The sequence below is a fragment of the Cucumis melo genome, chromosome 4 (assembly GCF_025177605.1).
Source record: "Cucumis melo cultivar AY chromosome 4, USDA_Cmelo_AY_1.0, whole genome shotgun sequence".
Lineage (NCBI taxonomy): Eukaryota > Viridiplantae > Streptophyta > Magnoliopsida > Cucurbitales > Cucurbitaceae > Cucumis > Cucumis melo.
Window position 1 is genome coordinate 29,477,825 of NC_066860.1, and position 21,615 is coordinate 29,499,439.

Sequence of the window (21,615 nt, forward strand, 5' to 3'; positions counted from 1 at the left end):
AGCATCAATTGGTCGGAGTTTTCGATATAACCGACTATGATCGATTCAGTAAATGTTCAAACTGACTTCAATCATGAAACAATACAAATCAACTGTTGATCAATCGTTTGGTTTAAACCTTTGAAAATTTTAAAATGTTATTAGTTTGTATTTTTCTCAATCGAGAATAGTCAAACCTCTCGTTATCACTAACATACCATTTTCAGTTTAGGTTTTCGATTCATCATACTCATTTCTACTATCTTGATATGTGATTGATAGATTGTGATATTTAAAATAATTTTTCAATCATAAATGAGATAATAGTATAATTTATTTCTTGGAATAAAAATGAAAATAATAATACATACCATAAGAGGATAAAAAGCCGTTGGAGAAGATTTAAGAAAGAGCAAATCAGCTAACTTTTTCCTTTTTCTTTTTAAATATTTAAAAAAGATCATGAATTCAGAGAATAATACCAAACATGAGCTGGCTGTCGTGAAGAAAAATCCCAACTTTTGTATCCAATTTGTTTAAATTTTATAAATTTTTTCTTTTTTTTTTTGAAAAGAGGCTGAGGTATAATAATAATTTGTACTAACCCAGAAGTTTAAGTTTGAATTAAAAAATTAATGGAAGTTGTAGATCCATAAAGCAACCTCTTTTCTCTTTTTTCAATCCTTTATAAGCCTCTCACTTCGCCCCTTCTAGAGAACATTGGAAATACAGAGCAAATGGAAGTCCTAAGAACAAGGGTCGGTGGCAGTGGGCTTCTGGTGGCGGTTGCGGCGGCAGTGGTGGTACTGCTGGCGTCGGTGCCGGAAGTTTCGGCGACACGGTGGACTGTCGGTGGCAACATGGGTTGGACTACTAATGTGAACTATAGTACCTGGGCTCAGGGAAAGCACTTCTACTATGATGATTGGCTCTGTAAGCACTTCTATCTTTAGATCTGCGAATGGTGTTTAGAGTTACTGCTGATTTTCAGATCTTATGTGGATTTTTAGCTTCTTTAGTTTGTTTTCGGACAGGTTTTGATTTTGGGGTTTTGTTGGATTTGCTGGGGTTTTAAACCTTTAGCTTGAAGTTTTTTTGTTCTGTTTGGTTGCTGAGAAAATTGGGGGAAAATTAGTTTCTATTTTAGTAGTTTTTGAATGGGTTCTTTCCCTATTCAAGATAACTTCAAAGAGATTGACTGTTTGTGCTGAGAAATGAGCGATTTCTCTGTTTACTTTGGATGAATGTGGATGAGTTAGGAACTTGGGATTGTTCGTGTTCTTGTTATTCTGTTTGATTCGTATATCTCTTGCTCATGCATTGACATCTAAATACAATGTAGTGATATTTTCTTATAAATCAAGACGGGTACTTTCATCATGTTTTGTTAGAAATTTCTATGAGATCTTTTAATTTAGTCCAAATATGCCTAAGTATAAAGTTACTAGCAAATGAGTTTACTAACAAAAGCAGGAATATGGCTCTGGCTTGTCTGTAACCTGAAAAACACAGTGTTCTCCAAATTAACAAAAAGTTCTTTCTGTTTTTCGTCGATGGGGAATGTTTATTTGCTTCCATAGTTACTAGAAAATGAGTTCACTTAACAAAAGTGGGAAGATGTCTCTAGATTGTCTGTCACCACACACAATGTTCTCGGAACCAACGAGAAATTCTTTTGATTTTTCGTTGATGGAGAATGTTTATCCGTTTTTCGAAACCTTACATAGAGATTAGTCGAACTAGTTCAAACAATTCGAGGGTGATTTTGGGTCACTTCCTTACCCTTGTTGTGTACTAGTTTTTGTGTATGACAGGAACCAAATGAATGTGTTGGAGGTGAACAAGACAGATTATGAGAATTGCATTTCTGATCATCCACTCCACAATTTCACCACAGGAGCTGGAAGAGATGTGGTTCATTTGAATGTCACCCGGCCTTATTACTTCATAAGTGGCAAAGGCTTTTGCTATGGAGGCATGAAGCTCGCTATCCATGTCGAACACCTACCTCCCCCGCCCTCGGCCTTGCCCATGAACGAAAAGAGCAGTGCTCTTAGATCTACCTACACTGGCCACACCCCATTCGTTTTAACCGCTGTTTTTGCCATTGCTGCTGTATTTGAAGCTTTCTCCCGGGTTTGGTAGAGATCAGTTCTTATTTGATTCATATTCAATAGAGTACATTTTTCTTCACCAAATTGTGGAAGGAAAGGAAGATCAAGTTGTTAATTCTCTTCTTTCATATTTTTTTTTTTGAGGGTGTAGTGTCTTTTTGTGTTATCTTTTGCTTTCACTTTGATTTAGACTTCAATATTCAAAATAGTTTTTTTTCTTTTTTTCCATTTTTCAAATTTTAAAAGTTTGTCATTTTTGTTGTTTGGGTGGTGGATATAAAAATCGTAGGGATTGAATTTTTGATAAGACTCTAATTTATTTGTCGTGTCGTCTTAAATGGGTTTTGCAAGCAACCAACCATGTGAATGTAGATTCTTGTGTCTCTTTTATTCATTAAATAAATTTGGAAAGCCATTGGGACACCAAAGATCTCACCTGTAATGTTGTTTGGACCCTTTTATCCAGCACACTAACTAAACCAGCCTTTTTCGGATTCAAATTTTAGTTCAACTACAACCTATATATGTTTTAGGGACTAAGAGGTCTATCAAATTATGTACATGTTTTAATCGATTGAGGAAAAAACGAGAAAGATTAAGTGAATATTGTAAATTGGTTTCATTAGGTATAAAACCAATCGAATTTAATTCTGCTATACTTGAGTATATTTGATAATTATTTTGCTTTTCTTATCAATTTTAAGTACAAAAGTCGACATTTTTTAAAAACTATATTTGTAGTTTTCAAAATTTTGTTTGGTTTTAAAAACATTACTACAATACAACAAACTAAACTTGAAACTCAGTTTAAGGTTGAATATTAGAAAATCAAATACTTACTAAATGGGTCTTATTATTTATTTGTTCTTTGTTTTCTCAATGCTTTAAATATTTTGTTGAAGAGATCATTTATTTATTTGATGAATAAAAGTTTAGGTTATTTATTTGAAGTTGAAAAGTTTATAAATCAAAGTAAGATTAGATTAAACAAAAAAAAAAAGAAAGATGATTTTGACAAATACACCTTTAACAGCCAACTTGGAAAGAGTGAAATCTAAGTCTAGGTTTGATTTCTATATTAATTAGTTCTTTTCTTTTTGGCATTTGAAAAATATATGTTTATTTTCTAAATTCAGTCTATGATATTTTCAAATTTGAATTTATTTTCTACCATTAGTTTTCGATTCCTTTTTAATACCAATCTATTTACTCATTATTTATTATTTTATCGTCCTTAAAATGAAACTTAGTCACCGACGTATTAAAATTACATAAACTTATCAACATTTATTTAAATGATTATTTATTTAGATAAACTTCACGAGTGTTCAATATATAGAAAGTCAATTCAAACCCACTAAAAATCTATGGGAATAGTTTTAAAATAATCTCAAAATTAAGGGTTATAATTGAAATCTTTTTCTAAGGGTGAACATCGATCGGTTGAAGTCGATTTTTCAACCAAACCGCCACTAAACCAACTATTGTGAATGTCTAGATCGACTTTAGCTATCAAGAGGTGAAAGACAATCGGTTAATTTGATTCTTTAAATATTTTTTTGAATTTGTCTCAAACCTACACTAGACCGTGCAACTCCACTCCTTTGGCTGATTGATGATTGGTTCTCGATTTTCAATCTATCATGGTGATCTTTTTTGTAAATTTTTTTTGATATATTTGAAAGAAAAAGAAAAAGAAGAAAGATGAAAGAGAATTATAATTAAAGTTGAATTGTGGAAGAAGAGAAGGTGGGAATTAGAAGCTAAAGAAAAAGAAAGGAAAACGCCTCTGATGAACACTACAGTTTGAACTGATGAAACACTTTGAACCTCTTCACATGCTAAATAAACACAAACACACTTTTCTTTTCCTTCTCTTTTTTCCCTTTTGCCTTTTTCCAAATAATATATATATATATATATATATATATATATATATATACATACAAAGACAAAGCGGTATTAGACTTTCGTCTCCCCGTTTTTATTAACATTAATATGCATCAAATACCCTAAAGATGAAAACACAAAGCAAGATTTAAAATATTGATATATATCGACAAAAATACCAAAATCTTAATTTTATGTATTTTCTTTTGATGAAAATATAAATTTCGGTAGAATTATAAAATGAATTAGAATTTTTATAGTATAACGAAAAAGAAGAAATAAAATGATTATAAAATGGAATTATATAAAGATTTGGATAAGGGTTTTTTAAACCTTTCTAGTAGTAATAATGATGGAAGGGGGAGGGGGGGGATGTGGTGTCCACACAATTTGTTGTCGCAACCAACAGCTTTATAGAAAAGCCAAATTCAAAGGTTTGTGTTGACCGCACTTTCCCTCACAACAATTCTTTCCTACCAAGTCTTCAAAATACTCACCAGGAAGTGACTTTATAATGAAAATTAATTCTATTTTCTAGTTTAATGCTTTGTATAATATTTGAGCAGACTAAATTTTAAACTAATTTTTAGGGTTTAGTTAATTATAATAGCCTTAAATATGGGCTGTTACAGTTAGTTAATTAGGTGGTGTCTCCAAGCAATAAAGTGACTTATTTATGGTATATTTGCTGCTTCTTTCTTTGGACTTTGAGTTTTAAATACCACACCTTCGTTTATATAGAAAACCAAAAACACACACACAAAAAAGAATCAAAATATCTATAGGGAGAGATTATTGTTTGTTTGGGAAAGGAAAGAGAGGGAAGGAGAATGGGAAGAGGAAGATCAGGAGGAAGTGGGAGAATAAGATTTATAAGGAAGATGGTAATGGTTTGTGGATGGTTACTGTTATTAGTGGTAAGGATTGGAATTAAAGGAGAGGTGCTTCATAAGGTGGGAAACTCAGAAGGATGGAGCCCTAATCAAAACTACACTCATTGGTCCACTTCTCACCATTTCTATCTTGGTGATTGGCTTTGTAAGTTTTTATCATTTTCTTTCTTCTTCTTTTTTTCATTACATTCATGGGTAGTCCCTAAAATTTTTTTCATTTCAAAATAATTATTAACCCTAGCTAATTAATTTTGTTGTTTTAATTCAAAAGAGAGTGAGAATTTGAACTTAGAATGTGATCATATTCTAAGTTTTAGCCATTAATTAAGTACTACAAGGAATTAAACACTATATGTGTCTCATATGTTGGTTATAATTAAAAACTAAAAAGTAGTTTTTAAATCAATAATAATGATTGATACTATTGTTTTTAAGTTTTTTTTTTCTTTTTAAACTAAGAAACTTAGTTTAGTTTGATAACTTTTTAATTTATGAAAATTAAGCTTAACATTCAACAGTATTTAGTTTTCTAAACAACATTTATTTATTTATTTTGCTTAGATTTAGTTATGAATTTACTCAAATGGTTTTTTTTAACAAAAAGATAAAAAAATTTACGAAAATATTGTGAGAAAATCAAACAACATTTATGTGGGTTGGAATTAACATATATTGTCTCAAAATCTCAATCTATTTTCTAAGATCGATATATGTAAGGGGAGATCGATCAATAGATAAGGTAAGCAAATACTAAATTAAGCATAATTTATTATTCTTTTCGACGTCGGGGTAAATTTTACCAATATAAAAGAAGAAAAAATGGGATGGTTTACAAATTATAAGTTTTAGAGATAAAAAAACTAATATATACCACTAAAAATTGGAGTAATTATATCCATTAAAACACCAAATGTATTAGTTGATTTATAACTATTTTCACTTTGGTGGGTAGATAAAATTGAGCTTAATACCACTTATATTCTACTAAAACACAACCAAAAGTGTAAAGAAAACGTATTATTATTGTAATTCTCACTAAATAAACTAAAGAAAAAAATAGAGGAAGAGAAGATAATTAAGATGAAAATTTAAAAGAAACCTTTATTTCTCTTTAATTTTGTTTTTCCCTAAAATAACCAAACCTCTAACTTCTCTCTTTAATGTCTTTCTCTTTAATTTCTTTCTCCCAATATCTGTCTTTTGCTCTCTCACACTCATCTCCACAAAATTTCAATCCCAAAAACATTTCTCAATCCCTTTCCAAAATTTTCTTTTAAGTAATAATTGAATCCAACAAAAGAAATAAAAAAACATACATGGATGGAAATATTGACATTTTAATCTGGGCATTGCTGACCTTTTTTTATAAAAGAATTAAATGAATAAATAAACACTTTATTATTTTCAAATACGTGTAAATATGTATCTATTATTTATATTATATTTAGTTTAAAGGCAATTTGATACTTATTTTTCTTGTGTTTCGTAAATATTTATACAATGAAAATATTAATTCATGAAAATGTGGATTAAATATCTATGTGTCAGTTAATGAAAATTGTGTACTATAATTTTATAACTACATTAACCACACATGTTTATTAGATTTCGTGTTCGACAAACGGTACTACAACGTATTGGAAGTGAACAAAAGGAGTTATGAGGATTGCAACGACAAGGACTTCATAAAGAACATCACAAGAGGTGGACGAGATGTGTTTCAGCTATCAGAGTTGCACCCATATTTTTTCATCGGCGGTGGCGGGTACTGCTTCCAAGGAATGAAACTCGCCGTCTACGTATCCGCAGTTGATTCCGCGCCAGCTCCGTCGCCTGCAGCCTCTAACAAAAGCGGCGGTGGTGCCAGCTTCCTATCAAATAATCCCACCTTTTGTTGTTCAGTTTTGAATGCCCTTCTGCTTTTTGTAGCCATTTTTCTTCTGCGTGGTTAATTAAGATTGAATGGTGAATAATGAGGCTAGATTCTCTTTTTGAACCTTTGTTTGATTTAGAGGCTTTGGTTTTGAACTTAGGAAGTGAAACTCTTACTTGAATTTGTTTGGCTTGTTGTGTGGTTTTAAGCTTTGGCTTGATATATATATATGTGTATATATATATATATATATACATATATATATATCTATATGCATGCATATCGAACAAAAACTTGAGAAAAGTTATATGTATTTATATGTAATTGTATTAATTTGTGTTTCCAATTTTATGTTATTACCACGTGCATTTACAACTATATTTTTGTATCAATACAATTACACGTTTAGTCTTCTGATAAATATTAAAATTAGAGATGCTCGTAAATTTATGTAACACAATGATTGGTAAATGAGTATAATATATGATCCAATTTTTTAAGAAATTAGTAGAACTTTTATTTATTATTTTAATTTTGAATGACATTTTCTCTCTAAATCTCTACTAATTCACTATGTATTCGAAGAGTAAATCTACTTCAAGGTGGTGTTAACATTTTTTAGTGCAATAGATGTTGTAATTTAAAAAATTAAAATTTATTAAAACATTTATAAGGAACTAATGAAATTAATAGATTTTATATAGTGATTAAGAACTACTAAACTAAAAAGACATTAATTAAAATAATATTCAATATATTTTTATTTCAAAGTTTATTTTTAATTTTACATTTGCTAATAATAGAACTCTATCGCTAATAGATTTTGTTACATTTAGGATATTCTTTAAAAAATGTTGCTTCAGTACACTTAATTATTATCCTAAAAATTAAACACTATCCAAATCACAGTTAGTCTATTTTTTTTTTTTTTTATAGAATGAATAACAATTTGAGCTTCACCTGCTTTGATGTTGTATTATTATATAAATATGAGTACTACTTCAAAATCAATTAGTAAGGAGAGAAATTTTGAAACCATACTTTAAAAGCTTGTTTTATTCTACAAAGTGAACACAATCTATCACTTTAACTAAACAGTGTATTTGTTGTCTTGACATCCAAATTTGCCTCAAGGTTCATTGATATAGGTACAATAAAAATAATTTTGGGCAAGGATCAATGCCCTAGTTAGGTTTGATTATGTGACTAAATTAAAGATATGGATAATCATACATTTATTAAAATATATTGTCAAATTTTCTTTTTAGAAAATCAATACATGTATACACACGAACATCACGTGCGCAAATTTTGTTTAAAATATGAATAAAAACAAACTGAGTTATATTATCGACGGATTGAGGAAACCACACGAGAAAGGAAAGTATGAGAACGAGAACGAGAACGGAGAGAAAGGAAGTGGAAAAAGAAATACAAAAGAAAGAACATCCCATTATTTGTTTGGGGAATGAAATTGTAAAAAAGAAAAAAAAGAGAGGGGGAGAGAGAGAGATTTGATATCATATATATATTTCCCCATAAATTTACAAATTGATTCAACTTTAGGCAAATTTTGTTCATGATCAATGTCATTCAATCTTCCTCTTCAAGAGTAACTAAAGTTGGGAGCTGGCCTTGATCCACAAAATCAACTTTGTTCAATCTTAAACAGCACAACACTTGCTCTGGCAATTCCTCTGGTTTTTGTGCCTATTCATCAATTTGTTTTTGTTCATAACACAAACATAAATAACATAATTAAACATATATAATTCATTAATTATGTATAGCTTCTCTGTTACAAAATTTGATTGTTTTTACCTGGATCGTTAAACCAAGATCGATTATTCCGTTCCTTAGACGGTCTCGAAATGAATCAAGTCCCTTTCTTGATATGTAGCTAAATCGATGAATATCTAAATCGATCTCGAAGTAATTTGAACCCTTGCATCAAAGAAAACAATATGAATAAGCTAATTTATCCTTGTGAATAATGAATGGAAAACATATATATTATGGTTTTTGGAACTACAAACCCCTCTTTTGATATTTAGATCCCTTGAAATTGTAAGCTAACAAACAAGTCCTTTACTTTTTTAATATTTCATAAAACTTGCACAATTTGAACACCCAAAATCGAACTTTTACCTTTTTTTTTAAAACAGGTTGAATATGTGTGACGATTCCATCTAAAAATCAATAGATAACGAAAGAAATAACCTATACTACTAAACACGAAATAAAAGTTTATGAAACTATTAGATGTGTTCTAAACTTTATAATTCACAACTGTACTTGAATATCAAAGTTAGAAACTAAAATTTGTAATTTAACATTAATTTTAACAAAGAAAAGGCGTAAATATTTTACCGTAAAAAAATTATGCTGAGGACGCGAGAGGACGGGTTTTTCATTGTAGGCATTTACAAGCTTCTTTTCTGTTGAACTTAGTTGGAGATCCTCTGGATTAACAAGTCCTGCCATGATCTTAAGCCTTTCTCTAAACGGAAATACCGACTCTTTTGCAAATCCCTTGCATCTTTCCATCTCGTCATCGATAAATTTCTACCGACAAATACAAATTCTCGTAAACATTGATACCCTCATTTGGCTTTTGAAAATTAAACTTATATATAAATGTTACAACTTAACCATGAAGGTGGAAAATATGACCAACAAAGTCCCATATCTTAACTACGTAAGTGACATGCAATATTTCTATCGATATGTGGAATTCGGTGTAAAACTAAAAACAAAGTTACGAGGGCTTACGCTGTCGTCCTTTTCTCTAAAAAGAAAGGGGAGAAGGTACCTTGATGTTTTCCTTGTAATGGCTAGAGATTTCCTTATTGAAATTCTCAGAAACTCTGAAGTACAAAACAAGACTCATCCCTTCCCCATCACTATCACCAAGGAACATTGCAGCTGGATATGTTGGTAACTGCCAAGATTAATAAATAATAACAATAATTATCGTTACCTTACTCCACCATTTTCAACTAGTTTCATGAAACTAACATGGTAGAAATACGTTTACCTGGATGTTTACAATGAGCAACGGGGGAACGTCGGCGGCAGTGGCTTCAATGTTTGGAAGCTCGAGGTGCCGCGCAATGTGGTTTATCTTTCTGGGGCATATGAACAAATCGACACCAATCGGGACGTATGGACTAAAGTTTGAAGCTGGGGATTTTACTCTATCTCTGCGTTACAAATTTTCAAGAAAAACAAAGTTATTTTTAGTGAAATAATATTTGAAAAGTCAATTCAAATCGACCCGTACTTACTTGAAATAGTTAGGACCTCGAAGTTTAAACGTTGATGGGGGAATCTCACACCAACATCCAGGAGTTGGTTTCTCTCCTTTGAACCTTGGAATTATATGCCCAGCTCTTGGACGATATAAGTACTTCTTCGACTCACCTATTTAAGTTTTCAATCCACATTAACTACTTTGATTTCTTATGGTCAATAATTACATTCATTCATATATTGTTTTCAATGTTTTTGGTGTCAAGATTTTAAAAGTGTTATCAAAATCAAAAGCCAAATTTTGGAAGTTAAGAGAAGTAGTATGTAAGTTTCAAAAACTTGTTTTTGTTTGGGAAAATTATCTAAGAATAACTATAATAAAACCAAGAGTAAGAATTTTATTTTAAAAAACTAAATAGTTGTCACGAGCCTTAAATAACTATCTATAGTGCCTAAATTTATATGATCAGGGTGTGACAGTGTATGTTGTTATACGTACAGCGTTCGTTGGTTTCGTAAACATCACACGATCGACGTCTAAACGAAAGGCGAAAAACAGCAGATTGCATTTTCTGAGGAGGTTGAGAAGGCTGAGAAATCAAAATCTTCTCATTAAAGCTAGCAGCAGACACCAATTTCCTCAAGCTGGTGTTATTATCTTCATGGCTTTTCCTATCAACTTTGAGGCCTTTAAAGCTTCCATAAGAATGATCCAACAAAGTCTTCTTTTTGCCACAAGCTTCAGCCTTTGCCAAACGAGAAAGGCCATAACCAGGAGCACTAACAATGGCATAAGTACTGCTAGATTCTTCATAATTTTCTTTTCCTATTAACTTCTTTGCCTTTCCTCCATCTATTTTCAAGTAACTCTCACTACAGAACTCTTCATATTTGCAATTGTTGTCCACAAAACGTGCTGATCTTTCATATTGAACCACTTGACCAGTTGCTGGTATGTTCCCAATTGCATTCCCCACCACTGGAAACCCATCTGCAATCATATCTGAAAGATACTATTAGTTTCTCCCACGAGTGATTACATAAAACTTTATTTGGTATGAAAAGCAATATTCCAATCATACATATAGTAGTAGTTACCATAATTTGGAGAGTAAAAAAATGGGGGAAGGGAGGGTAAAAACTAAAAATAAATGAAGCAAACTTACCTCCATGTACACTACAGAACTCTTCATCAGAATCAGATTGATCCACTAAGCTCACAGAATCATACCACAATTCCTCCTGGCAAATCCCTATAAATTAACACATTATTATTAATATGTATATGAATCTAGCTACTTCTCTTGTTGTCAATTGAAATTGAATCGAACCATCCAAGAATATTGAAGAAGGGTGCATACCATTGGCGTCATATTGGCTATGTTGCCATTGCAATTGGGTGAGGTGGAAAGTAGAATTGGTAACCTCTGATCTACAACATGTGGTTGTAGCGCCATGTTCGAAATCCATATGAACAAATTCACTGACGGCATAATCAGTGACAACACCACCTCCTCCTGCATTGCTATGTCGTTTCTTGACGTGACCTTCTACAATGGAATTTGCTTTTCTCATACCCTTTGACTTTCTTGATTGTCTACGATGATGACGATGATGTTTCTTTTTTGCTGGTACTATTTTTGCATGAGTTGATACACAGGTCCCCATTTTTAAAAAATAATTTTTTTTTTCCTTTTTGATTTTACAACAACAAGCCCACTTTCAAACTTGCCCAAAGTTAAAACGCCAAACGTTTCGTTTTATAGGCCTGCAACCATCATAGTTTCAAAATATATATAATATCTAATTATCAGTAACTTCATCCGGACATTTTAAATAGGCATCTTTAGCACATCCTCATCATACCCCAAAATCAAATCAAAAGCGATGCATTCATTCAAAAAGGAAAGTTCGCTATAAGGTGAGAAAGAGAGAGCACAAAAGTTATAATATATCTGTAGCACACCACATAGCTGCTTGCATGATATATACAACTCATAAGTAATTCAGATTGATCAATTATAATATTCATTTATTTAAACCCAACCCAACCCAACTCTCAAACATGTCTTTAATCGAACCTGGATCAGATTTCTTGACTAATCGAGTGTTTTGAACAACCCGAAATCTAAATATCTCAATCAATCTGTCTGAATGTATATATACATACATATAAAAGGTGAATTAAGAAGATCCCGGTAATGACATATCCATTAATACAAAACCATGCAATCTACACAAGATCTTCTGTTTCAGCCACATGAAAAGCACATAACAACTTATTAAAACGCAATAATTAATGACAGAATAACAAATGAAAAAGAAGAAGAAGAAGAAGAAGAAGAAGAAGAAGAAGAAGAAGAAGAAGAAGAAAGATACCCAACAAGGAATAAGGAGAAAAGTGGCCTTGTTGTCCTATGTGCCACCAAAAACAAAAGGAGGTTACATACGAAAGGGGAAATTTAGAGCCCCACCAAGTTAATTGCAAACTTAAAAAAAGTGGGGTGATGGAGATCCAAATTGCAAGCAATTATTCCTAAAAGCTGCAACTTCCCTTTGTAAGAAAATAGAACCCATTAAATAAGGCTTCTCAGAGAAAATTAGAAAATTACTCCGACTATAATGCCGATCAACATTGAGATTGAGATTAAGGATCACTATTTCTTTTTCCCTTTTTTTTATGCGTACATATACAAGTACAACAAAAACCGAAAAACCAAACCAATCCAAACCATAAACCAATAATGATGCTTTGGTTTGGTTTGGTTTCCGTATAAAATTGGACATCTAGATTCGTTCCTAAAAGAAACCAAAAAAACATTGGTTCAAAATTGCGGGTTTTGTTGAAAAAAATCATTAAAAAACGAATGAGTCGTATCTTTTCGTTTTATCATGATGCATGTATATTTGTTGTTATGTATATACATATTAATTATTATGAGGTATATCTGTGTTTTTATATAAAAAAAGTGCCAAAAAGAAGAAAGAAAACCAAAGTATAAATTTAAAATAAAATATTTGAAATAAGAGAAGAAGTGCCACGAAACCGATAATAAATCGACAAAATCGAATTGACTATCAGTTAGATACTTTTATGAACACTAGTTTGGATTCTTTTCTTGTAAAACCAATTGGTTTGGATCGGTTTGGTTTTATTTTTGGTTGACTTCAAAATTAACAAAATAAAACAAACTATCACTTTTTGTATTTATTAATGTATAGGCTTTGCATGCATGAAAACGTTTATTAACCAATCATCTCTCACAAAATAGATTTATTAATGCACTGGCTTCCTCTGTCTCTTTCAAATTCACATTCAAAAGTTATTTTTAGAAATTTGGACGTTTTATATATGTGCTACTTCTATATACGGTTTTTCTTTCTTCTTTTGTTATTTTATGACACATATAATTAGTAGCTAATTTCCTCCTTTGTAGGAATTTGGATTGATATTTACCATCCCTTAAAACTGTTTAAATTCAACTAAACATGGGGAGTTATGAAATATTTTATTAGAGGTGTTAATATTTTATAAAATTGATTTTTTTAGATTTAACTCAATTATTAGAAAAATAAATCTAGTTCAATATAAAACATTTGAGTTTGATTGATTTGAATTATTTAGATCATTTAGTTAAATTTTGGTGCCAGAAAGAAATAAATTTAAATTTCACTAACAACTCAATTTCAAACCTATTTTTAATTAGGAGTTATTGGCTAATAATAGATTTTCTAAAAAAATACCTAATTCTTACATATTATAAACAAGGAAATTAATTAATAGTGCAGGCCTTCAATTGTAATCATATATATTGATGTATATATCTGTCCAAAAGTATCAACAACAAGGAATTAAAAAGAGAGAGAGAAAGAGAGAGAGAGAGAGAGAGAGAGAGAGACAAAACAAAAAGACACAAACACACATATTGTCACGATCATTTACTCTCAAACTATTTGTTTATTCTGTCTCTCATTTGGTTCCATTTACTCAAGAAAATAATGTTCTTAATAATCGAACTTTATGTATGAAAATTGAAAATATGATGACAGAAACGAAATGAACGATAACAGCAAGCGTAAACAGTAAAATAATGACATAAAAATTTACGTAATGCATTAACAATATATACCAATCTACGTTTCAAATCTTTCAAATAACAGACCCAGTACTTTTTGGTCATTCCATGCACTAGATAAGCACATATTTAAAGACATGTCAGCAGAAGAACACGAAATCAAACGAGAGCTTAGTTATTACATGACATTCAAATTTTAAGCACAGTTGGGCCATCTGCTTGGATACTGAAAGACAAAAACAAAAAGACACAAAACAAAAACCGTTCATATTATTATACAAAATATGGTTGTTGGTGAATACAACAATAGAGATAGGGGAAGAGGTAAATAAAAAAGAAAGAATTTGATGTGTTGAGGTCAGGAGAGGACACAAAATCAAAAATGGATTGTAAGTGTAAGCAATGGATAATATTATTGGTGGGAGTAATTTTGTGTTTAAGAATAGAGTGTTCAAAAGAGAGTGATAGAATCTTGAGGTTGCCAGGACAACCAAGTAGTAGTACTGTTAGCTTCCAACAATTTTCAGGTTATATTACAGTTGATGATTACCAAAGCAGAGCTCTTTTCTACTATTTTGTTGAAGCCTACACTGATCCTTCTTCTAAGCCTCTTCTTCTTTGGCTCGATGGAGGTAAGGGCTAGCTTCCTTTTTTCGGTTTATACATACAAACTATTACTGATGGTAAAATTAATGTATAGGTGTGTTTTGTTGAATTAAATTTAATTAAGGTCCAGGGTGTTCATCATTGGGTGTTGGAGCTTTTGTTGAGCATGGCCCTTTCAGACCAAAAGGAGATGTTTTGATTCAGAATCACTTCAGCTGGAACAATGGTCTCTTTATTAGCTTCTTCATATAATTAATTAAACTTTAATTTTTTCTTTATCTCTTGTTTTAATTTAATTAGTGTTAATTTTGAGGAAACACAGTGGCAAACATTCTATATGTTGAATCTCCAGCTGGAGTTGGCTTCTCATTTTCTCAAAACGCCACATTCTATACCACAGTTAATGATACTATTACAGGTACATATACATATACATACATACATACATATATATATATATACATACATACATACATATATATATATATATATATATATATATATATATATATATATATATATATATCACCTTCTTAATTCATTTTGTAGCTAATCATTCTTTTTTATTTATTATAATAAGCAGAATGTTCAAACAATAAACTTCTCCTGATCTTAACAGTAAAAAAAAACCTAATATTACACCATTGTTTATGTCTTTGGAATCTTTTCAGATATTAAATCCATGATGTTTTTGTTATAAATTTCAGCACAAGACAACTTGGTATTCCTCGAACGATGGTTCGAGAAGTTCCCCGAATACAAAAATCGAGATTTCTTCATTAGCGGTGAAAGCTATGCAGGTCATTATGTTCCACAGCTTGCAACACTCATTCTCCGATCAAAACTCAACATCTTTAACCTCAAGGCTATAGCTGTAAGTTCAACGAGTAATTTTTGAAATAGTTAAAATATAAATATATTTTTTTAATTTTAAAAATTATCCTAAGATATATTTGTACATACATGTTCGAGTGTGTGTCACGGTATAAAATTACTTTGAGATATTTGAAAATCACTCCTCCATGTTTGTTTTAATCATTCAAATTCAATATTAACATGTCAAACACTTTCGTCGATTATTTTTACCTTTTCGTGAGTTGTTCAAACATGATTATTATTAATTGTAGATAGGGAATCCACTGTTGGAGTTCTATACAGATTTCAATGCAAGAGGGGAATATTTATGGACTCATGGCTTGATTTCAGACTCAACATATAAACTTTTGAACAAAGTTTGTAATATTTCTGAAATCACAAGACAATCCATTCTCCACAATGTTTCAACATCTTGTTCTTTTGTTGATAATTTGGTATCTAAAGAATATTCTGAGTTCATCAACTTATATTCTGTCAACCTTGACGTTTGTACTTCCTCAACACTTTCACAAGCAGCTCCAAATAATTTTGGAATACTCCATTCTTCTTCTTCTTCTTCGCTTCCCTCGAAACGAACTCCTCGCACAACCCTTCCAAAATACTCGGTACTTCGTTTTTCTTTTGTTACAAATTTAAAAGTATGGAATCTAAATCGTTACAAAGTTAAATTAACTATTATGAAAGTATAGGAAGAAAGTGGGAAGATAGATGTGTGTATAGCAGACGAAGTTAATAGTTACCTAAACAGAGAGGACGTCCAAAAGGCTCTTCACGCTCACCTTCTTGGTGGACTTTCCAACTGGAGTTTCTGCAGCTTGTAAGTATTATTAAGTTTAATTTAGGTGATCTTTGATCATTAATAATATTTATTATTCATATAATATATTAATTATTAGATTGTATATTATCCTAATTTAATTTTGATCTCAACTAATTAAATCGACTATGCAAACTGTGAGTTTAATTATCATTTAATTAAGATTAAAAAGAATGATTTTTGTTGCAGTGTTTTGAAATATGATAAGAAGAACTTATTGATACCTACCATTGACACCTTGGGTTCCCTTGTTCACTCAGGAATTAGGGTTCTTGTGTACAGGTATTTCAAATTATTACTATTATTTTTTGGTGTGAAATTACTTAGAGATTATTTAATTTAGATTTCATTTTTTTTGTTTTAAGATGTATGTTGTGATGATTGAATTGGCAGTGGAGATGAAGATGCAGTTATTCCATTGATTGGGAGTAGAAGATTGGTGAATAAATTAGCAAAAAGTTTAGGGTTGAACACAACCCTACCTTACTCACCTTGGTTTTACAACCATCAGGTATATATAATCTTTTTTTGAATATCAGATTAACAAAGTGTGAACCATTAGATGGAATTGATACATATATTGATGATTTTTGGATGTAATTAAGTCCTAATTAACTAAAAGTGGAATTTGATATTATTGTGTTTAGGTTGGAGGATGGGTAGAAACATATGGGGAAAAGAAGATTCTATCATTTGCAACAGTGAGAGGAGGAGCTCATCAAGCTCCATATACAGCCCCTCAAAGATCTTTGACACTTATTACTGCTTTTCTTCAAGGAACCAACCCATGAGTACATAATTATATCTTCATTATTCCCAAAATAATTACTTTCAAATTAAACCAAATACTCAACTAATAGTAAAATCATGACTATATATATATATATGTCGGTTCGGAAAATCAATAGATTTGAATAAGACTTTCAAAAATGTCTCGATAAATTATGGTATGTTTGGATTTACTTGATTTGTAATATTCTCTATGGAGAATACATGTCTTTATTTATATACAATGAGAATGCATTATGTGTTTCCTATCACTTTTTAGTTAAACTTTCACTATTCTTTTTTATTTGGGATATTATTCTTTTCATACATCACTATATTTAATATTAAATTGTTGCTTAAATTTTCTAGTAGGACAAAATATGATTACCTATAAAATTATGATTTATATATAATCTCAAATGTTTAACCATATGTCTCAACCATATTCATTATTAATATCTTATGTAACAATAATAAAGCTTGATTTATTGTTTTTTAAGAAAAGGATCAAAACTTTGAATATTATATCTATATAATTACAATGATAATTTAGAATGCAAATTAAACTTTTGGTTCTTTTGACTTTGGTATTTTACATCTTTTGAAAGTCTTGAAAACAACATTTTCGCGGTTGAAAGTTTTTAATTAGTCCCCATTCAATTATTTTTATTTTTTTATTATTAATTTAATTAACATCTTAATTTGTTATTGGTTCAAATTTTTTTATTCAACAAATGCTTCTTTTTGAAATTTATGCACGGATGCATTTCGAAAAAAGATAAAAAGTTGAAGTAAAAAAATATGAACAATATTTTTTTCTCAATTCGACATATCAAATTGATTAAGCTTTGAATTTAGTAAGGTTTTATCCGCAATTTAATTTGATTTGAGGATAGAAATTTAAATTTGATTTTAGGATAAAACTTGGAACATAACCAAAATTTAATTTGAGATAATAATGAGTTTCTACCATACCTATCTGTTTGGAGGATGCAAAAAATTTGGAAAACCAATTTTAATTTTAAAATAAATAGGAAACCTTAATCTTGTTATAAAGTTGTATTTATAACTCCAATTTAAATTTGAGACATAAATGAAGGTCATATATGCATATTAGTTTCACTTGGATTTTGAATTTTGGGTGAAATTTGGATTAAAATTTAGCAACGGGTTTAGAGATTCTAATTATCTCAAATTTAAAATTTCCCCAAATAATTTTTTTTTAAAATAAGATAAAATAATTGGACTTTCTTTTCTATTTTACTATTAAAAAAGATTTTATATCATTCCAAATCCTATTAAGAATTGGAATTATTATAATCCAGATTAATTTAATTTCCTCTTTTCCCTTTTTTATCTTCTTTTCTAACTCTCTCTATTTTAAATTTTTCCGTCCATAAATCTCAAACTTTGTAATTATTTTTTCCCGTAGAGTGAATACATAGGGTAGATTTTTTCTTTTTTTTTTTAAGTTTCGTTGGTTATATTTTATACATAGGAATATCAATCCACTTTCTTATCGATATCAAATCTAAAAAAAAAAAAATGTAAAATTATGAATGAAAATATAACACATGTTTGAAAATTTAATATCAAGGAAGGTAACGTGATACATAGTATGATTTTTTCAAAAATAGAAAAAAATAAATTATTTACGCATAAAAAGAAAGTACTTTTTAACTTTATTTTAATAATAATATTATGAAATCAATTTAATTTTTAAAAAAGAGGGGAAAAAAGCACGTGCTAGGCACGCGAAGAAAACTAATGAAGAGAAAGTCAGTTTGGATTTGGCAGCGTCTTCGCGGTTCCGTACCACGCGGTCTAATCTTTAAAACTCATAAGACAAAGTCAAGTTTGTTTGTTTGTTTGTTTGTGTTTCTTTCTTTTACTTAATTAAAAACAAATCCAACTCCCCCTATATTTTCAACCTATATTTTATACATACAATACAATTCCCTTTTACTTTTTATTTATCAATTTACCCTTTATCTTTCAATTATTTCTCAATTTAATTTCATTCCACAATTAAAAATTATCCGTTTAATACATCTAATAGTGAGTTTAAGAAAGTTAATTAATGAATTAATTATATGGAAAGTGCTTTAGATTCTGCTAATTCCTTAGCCAATCCAAAATTCTTTCCTTTTTTTATTTTATTTTATGTTATTTTATTTTCCTATTTTATTTTTTATTTATTAATTTCCGTTTTTTCCTCTCTTTTTATTTTTAGTTTCCAGTTCCCAACGCCTTAATTTCTTTCTATGTCGGTGATTTCTCTGTTTAGGTTTCAAAATTCTCACAATTCCTTTGCCTTTTGAATTTCAATCGTATGGGAAATTGGAGAAGACGACACGGTTCTGAAATTCCTCATCATCACCAACTCAAATCCCCCAGAAACCCTTCTCCAGGTATATTATATGTAATGCGCTTCCTCCCTTCATTCCTGTTTCTTTGATTTTATTTTTTTCTAATTCCAATCCTTTTCATTCTTCGATTTCTTTCTTCTTTCTTCTTTCTTCTTTCTTCTGTTTGTTAATGGATTCTCTCTGATGTTTTCTTATTGTTGGTTCTTTCATTGTGAATTATCCCTCTCACGAATAATGGTTGCGTTTATTGTTCTGTTTTCCGCTTTTTTTGTTTAACCCTTTTCTCTAATAACTTCTTTGAATTTAGCTCTTGTTTTATAGTGGATTCTGATTCCTTGTTTAGGTTTGTTAGCTAATGCTTGTTTTTTAAGTTATGCTTTAGATTCATTTTTAGCATTCTTAAAGTTTCTGACTCTATTGTATAAGCCTATATCGATTTCATCTTTGAAAGTGACTTTACTTTTGTGTTTTTGCTTGTTTTGGGTATTAAATTTTCTTCTGGGCAATGAAGTTTTGTAGTGTAATGACTTTGTATGGGGGTTTTGTGTTATTTATTTATTTATTATTTTAATCCTCTTTTGTTACAGATAATTGGCACGCTGGTGTGCCGTCGTGGGAAAAGAAGTTTTGTTCATCTGTTGGGTTGATTTCATGGAGGAAGTTGTTGGATACTAAGAAGTGTATGTACCTTTATGACAATGTGGTTAAATGGAATGACTCGGCAGGTGAAGAAGCGTTTCATAATGCAAAAAGTCGGTTTTGGGCGGAAATTAATGGATTGCCTTGCGATATATCGTTGCCTGATCCTGACATTTATATCGATGAGATCGATTGGAATTGTAATGTTGACCCTGATCTACTGTTAGATTTGGAGAGAGAACAGATTGCTCCAGCTGTTAGGGAGGGAGATGTAGTGATTGCGAGTTTGTATGAGGCTCTTGGCTTGTATCAGTCATATACATGTGTCGGATGGGGCGAAGCTAAAGAAGATCTTCAGAAACCAAAAGCAGAGCCGGGTAATTGTGATCAGAAGGTGGATGATGGACAAAACTCTTGGGAGATGACTTCTGCTACCAAGAATAATGTAGGTTTGAGAGATGAGTATTTGAATAATTCAGTTGGTTGGAATGATTGGGGGAATAATCACACTCACAACCACAGTTACAATCACAATCACAATCACAATCACAAAGAATCAGACAATAGGTTTACGAATCGGATTTGGAGAACATGTGATGCGAACTGCAAAAACACAGGTGGGAATTGGTACCATTCATCGACATTCAAGGGATCAAGATTTCATTACGATGGCTATCAAAAGGAAAATGGTTGGAGAAACAGCAGAAGAGGAGGAAGGAAGAGAGTAAATTTTGCTCATGAACCTAATAATTCTCCTGAATGTTGGAAGAATTCTAATCCTAATAGACCAGTAAACCAACAATGGTCTTGCAATGGGATAAATGGAGTCAGGAGAAACCAGTTTTGTGAATATTGAGTCTATATATTATCATTCCTTATATTCTTTGTTACCTTTCAGGTAGAGATCATATAATATACAAAAACAGGCAAACTACGCATCTTTTGCTTTTCTTTGTGCACGGCTTGAGTTTCGCTGGTGAGTATAGAAATATATATGTGTGTGTGTTCATTCCCTCCCAATTCCTTTGTACAGTACAGTCTAAATGAGCAATATTGTGGCATATTTTTTATGTCGTTAGAAAAAGCCTTTCCCTGTAAATTGTACTTGCCATGTTGGTTTCTTTTTCAGAAGTTTCATGGCTTGTTCAGCTGGAAGTTTAGTAACTGAAAATGGTTTCATGTGTCATGTTATTGTTCAAATTTGGTCCATTGTTGGGTTCTGATGGTGACTGTCTGTTTTTGGATTCTTTAGAAAATAAATAAATAAGTGTTTGATGACTTTTGAAGCCAATCATTTAGGTACTTATAAGGTTTGTTGGTTGAATGTCTTGCCTTTACAAGTAAAGTCCTTCAATCAATCTGAATTAACTATTTTATGATGATGGTACAAAAAAAGTTGGTATAAAAATATGATTGTTGGTACAACCATAACTCATTACGGTTAAATTATTAGTTTAGTCCTT

General features: G+C 30.7%; 4 protein-coding genes across 6 annotated transcripts; 3 read left to right on the forward strand and 1 right to left on the reverse strand.

The window, feature by feature from the left end:
- The first annotated feature begins 406 nt into the window (after positions 1 to 406).
- LOC103486966 (lamin-like protein) lies at positions 407 to 2,400 on the forward strand. Its single transcript, XM_008445137.3, has 2 exons — positions 407 to 912; positions 1,778 to 2,400. The coding sequence occupies exons 1-2, from the start codon at positions 717 to 719 to the stop codon at positions 2,122 to 2,124; spliced, it is 543 nt and encodes a 180-aa protein (XP_008443359.1). The 5' UTR covers positions 407 to 716; the 3' UTR covers positions 2,125 to 2,400.
- Positions 2,401 to 5,445: 3,045 nt separating this feature from the next.
- Positions 5,446 to 17,255, forward strand: LOC103487169 (serine carboxypeptidase-like 45). Its single transcript, XM_051083422.1, has 11 exons — positions 5,446 to 5,462; positions 12,654 to 12,697; positions 14,524 to 14,709; positions 14,808 to 14,909; positions 15,006 to 15,101; positions 15,391 to 15,557; positions 15,811 to 16,093; positions 16,259 to 16,376; positions 16,566 to 16,658; positions 16,770 to 16,887; positions 17,024 to 17,255. Exons 1-11 carry the CDS (start codon positions 5,446 to 5,448, stop codon positions 17,165 to 17,167), a joined length of 1,368 nt encoding a protein of 455 aa, XP_050939379.1. The 3' UTR covers positions 17,168 to 17,255.
- LOC103486964 (uncharacterized) lies at positions 8,186 to 12,539 on the reverse strand. Of its 2 annotated transcripts, none has more exons than XM_051083932.1 (10): positions 12,381 to 12,539; positions 11,363 to 11,769; positions 11,168 to 11,254; positions 10,501 to 10,992; positions 10,037 to 10,172; positions 9,787 to 9,952; positions 9,562 to 9,690; positions 9,120 to 9,314; positions 8,571 to 8,693; positions 8,186 to 8,459 (listed from the first exon to the last, which is right to left on the reverse strand). In XM_051083932.1, the coding sequence occupies exons 2-10, from the start codon at positions 11,667 to 11,669 to the stop codon at positions 8,343 to 8,345; spliced, it is 1,752 nt and encodes a 583-aa protein (XP_050939889.1). In that variant the 5' UTR covers positions 11,670 to 11,769; positions 12,381 to 12,539; the 3' UTR covers positions 8,186 to 8,342. The 2 variants fall into 2 exon arrangements, with proteins under 2 accessions (XP_050939889.1, XP_050939888.1); XM_051083931.1 differs by having other exon boundaries at positions 10,501 to 11,004.
- Positions 17,256 to 19,014: 1,759 nt separating the features above from the next.
- On the forward strand, positions 19,015 to 21,338 carry LOC103486962 (uncharacterized). Of its 2 annotated transcripts, none has more exons than XM_008445132.2 (2): positions 19,015 to 19,555; positions 20,101 to 21,338. In XM_008445132.2, the coding sequence occupies exons 1-2, from the start codon at positions 19,477 to 19,479 to the stop codon at positions 21,006 to 21,008; spliced, it is 987 nt and encodes a 328-aa protein (XP_008443354.1). In that variant the 5' UTR covers positions 19,015 to 19,476; the 3' UTR covers positions 21,009 to 21,338. The 2 variants fall into 2 exon arrangements, with proteins under 2 accessions (XP_008443354.1, XP_008443355.1); XM_008445133.2 differs by having other exon boundaries at positions 19,419 to 19,566.
- Positions 21,339 to 21,615: the final 277 nt, after the last annotated feature.

Bases quoted from the DNA above. Each gene is read 5' to 3' on its own strand.
- LOC103486962 (XM_008445132.2), top strand. From the start codon at position 19,477: ATGGGAAATTGGAGAAGACGACACGGTTCTGAAATTCCTCATCATCAC. The intron at 19,556-20,100 runs GTATATTATATG...CTTTTGTTACAG, and splicing joins CCCCAGAAACCCTTCTCCAG to ATAATTGGCACGCTGGTGTG.
- LOC103486964 (XM_051083931.1), bottom strand. From the start codon at position 11,669: ATGGGGACCTGTGTATCAACTCATGCAAAAATAGTACCAGCAAAAAAG. The intron at 10,173-10,500 runs GTACGTATAACA...AAACTTAAATAG, and splicing joins TTACGAAACCAACGAACGCT to GTGAGTCGAAGAAGTACTTA. The intron at 9,691-9,786 runs GTAAACGTATTT...TAATCTTGGCAG, and splicing joins TGCTCATTGTAAACATCCAG to TTACCAACATATCCAGCTGC.
- LOC103487169 (XM_051083422.1), top strand. The intron at 15,102-15,390 runs GTACATATACAT...TATAAATTTCAG, and splicing joins AGTTAATGATACTATTACAG to CACAAGACAACTTGGTATTC. The intron at 16,094-16,258 runs TACTCCATTCTT...AGGAAGAAAGTG, and splicing joins AGCTCCAAATAATTTTGGAA to GGAAGATAGATGTGTGTATA.
- LOC103486966 (XM_008445137.3), top strand. From the start codon at position 717: ATGGAAGTCCTAAGAACAAGGGTCGGTGGCAGTGGGCTTCTGGTGGCG. The intron at 913-1,777 runs GTAAGCACTTCT...GTTGTGTACTAG, and splicing joins CTACTATGATGATTGGCTCT to TTTTTGTGTATGACAGGAAC.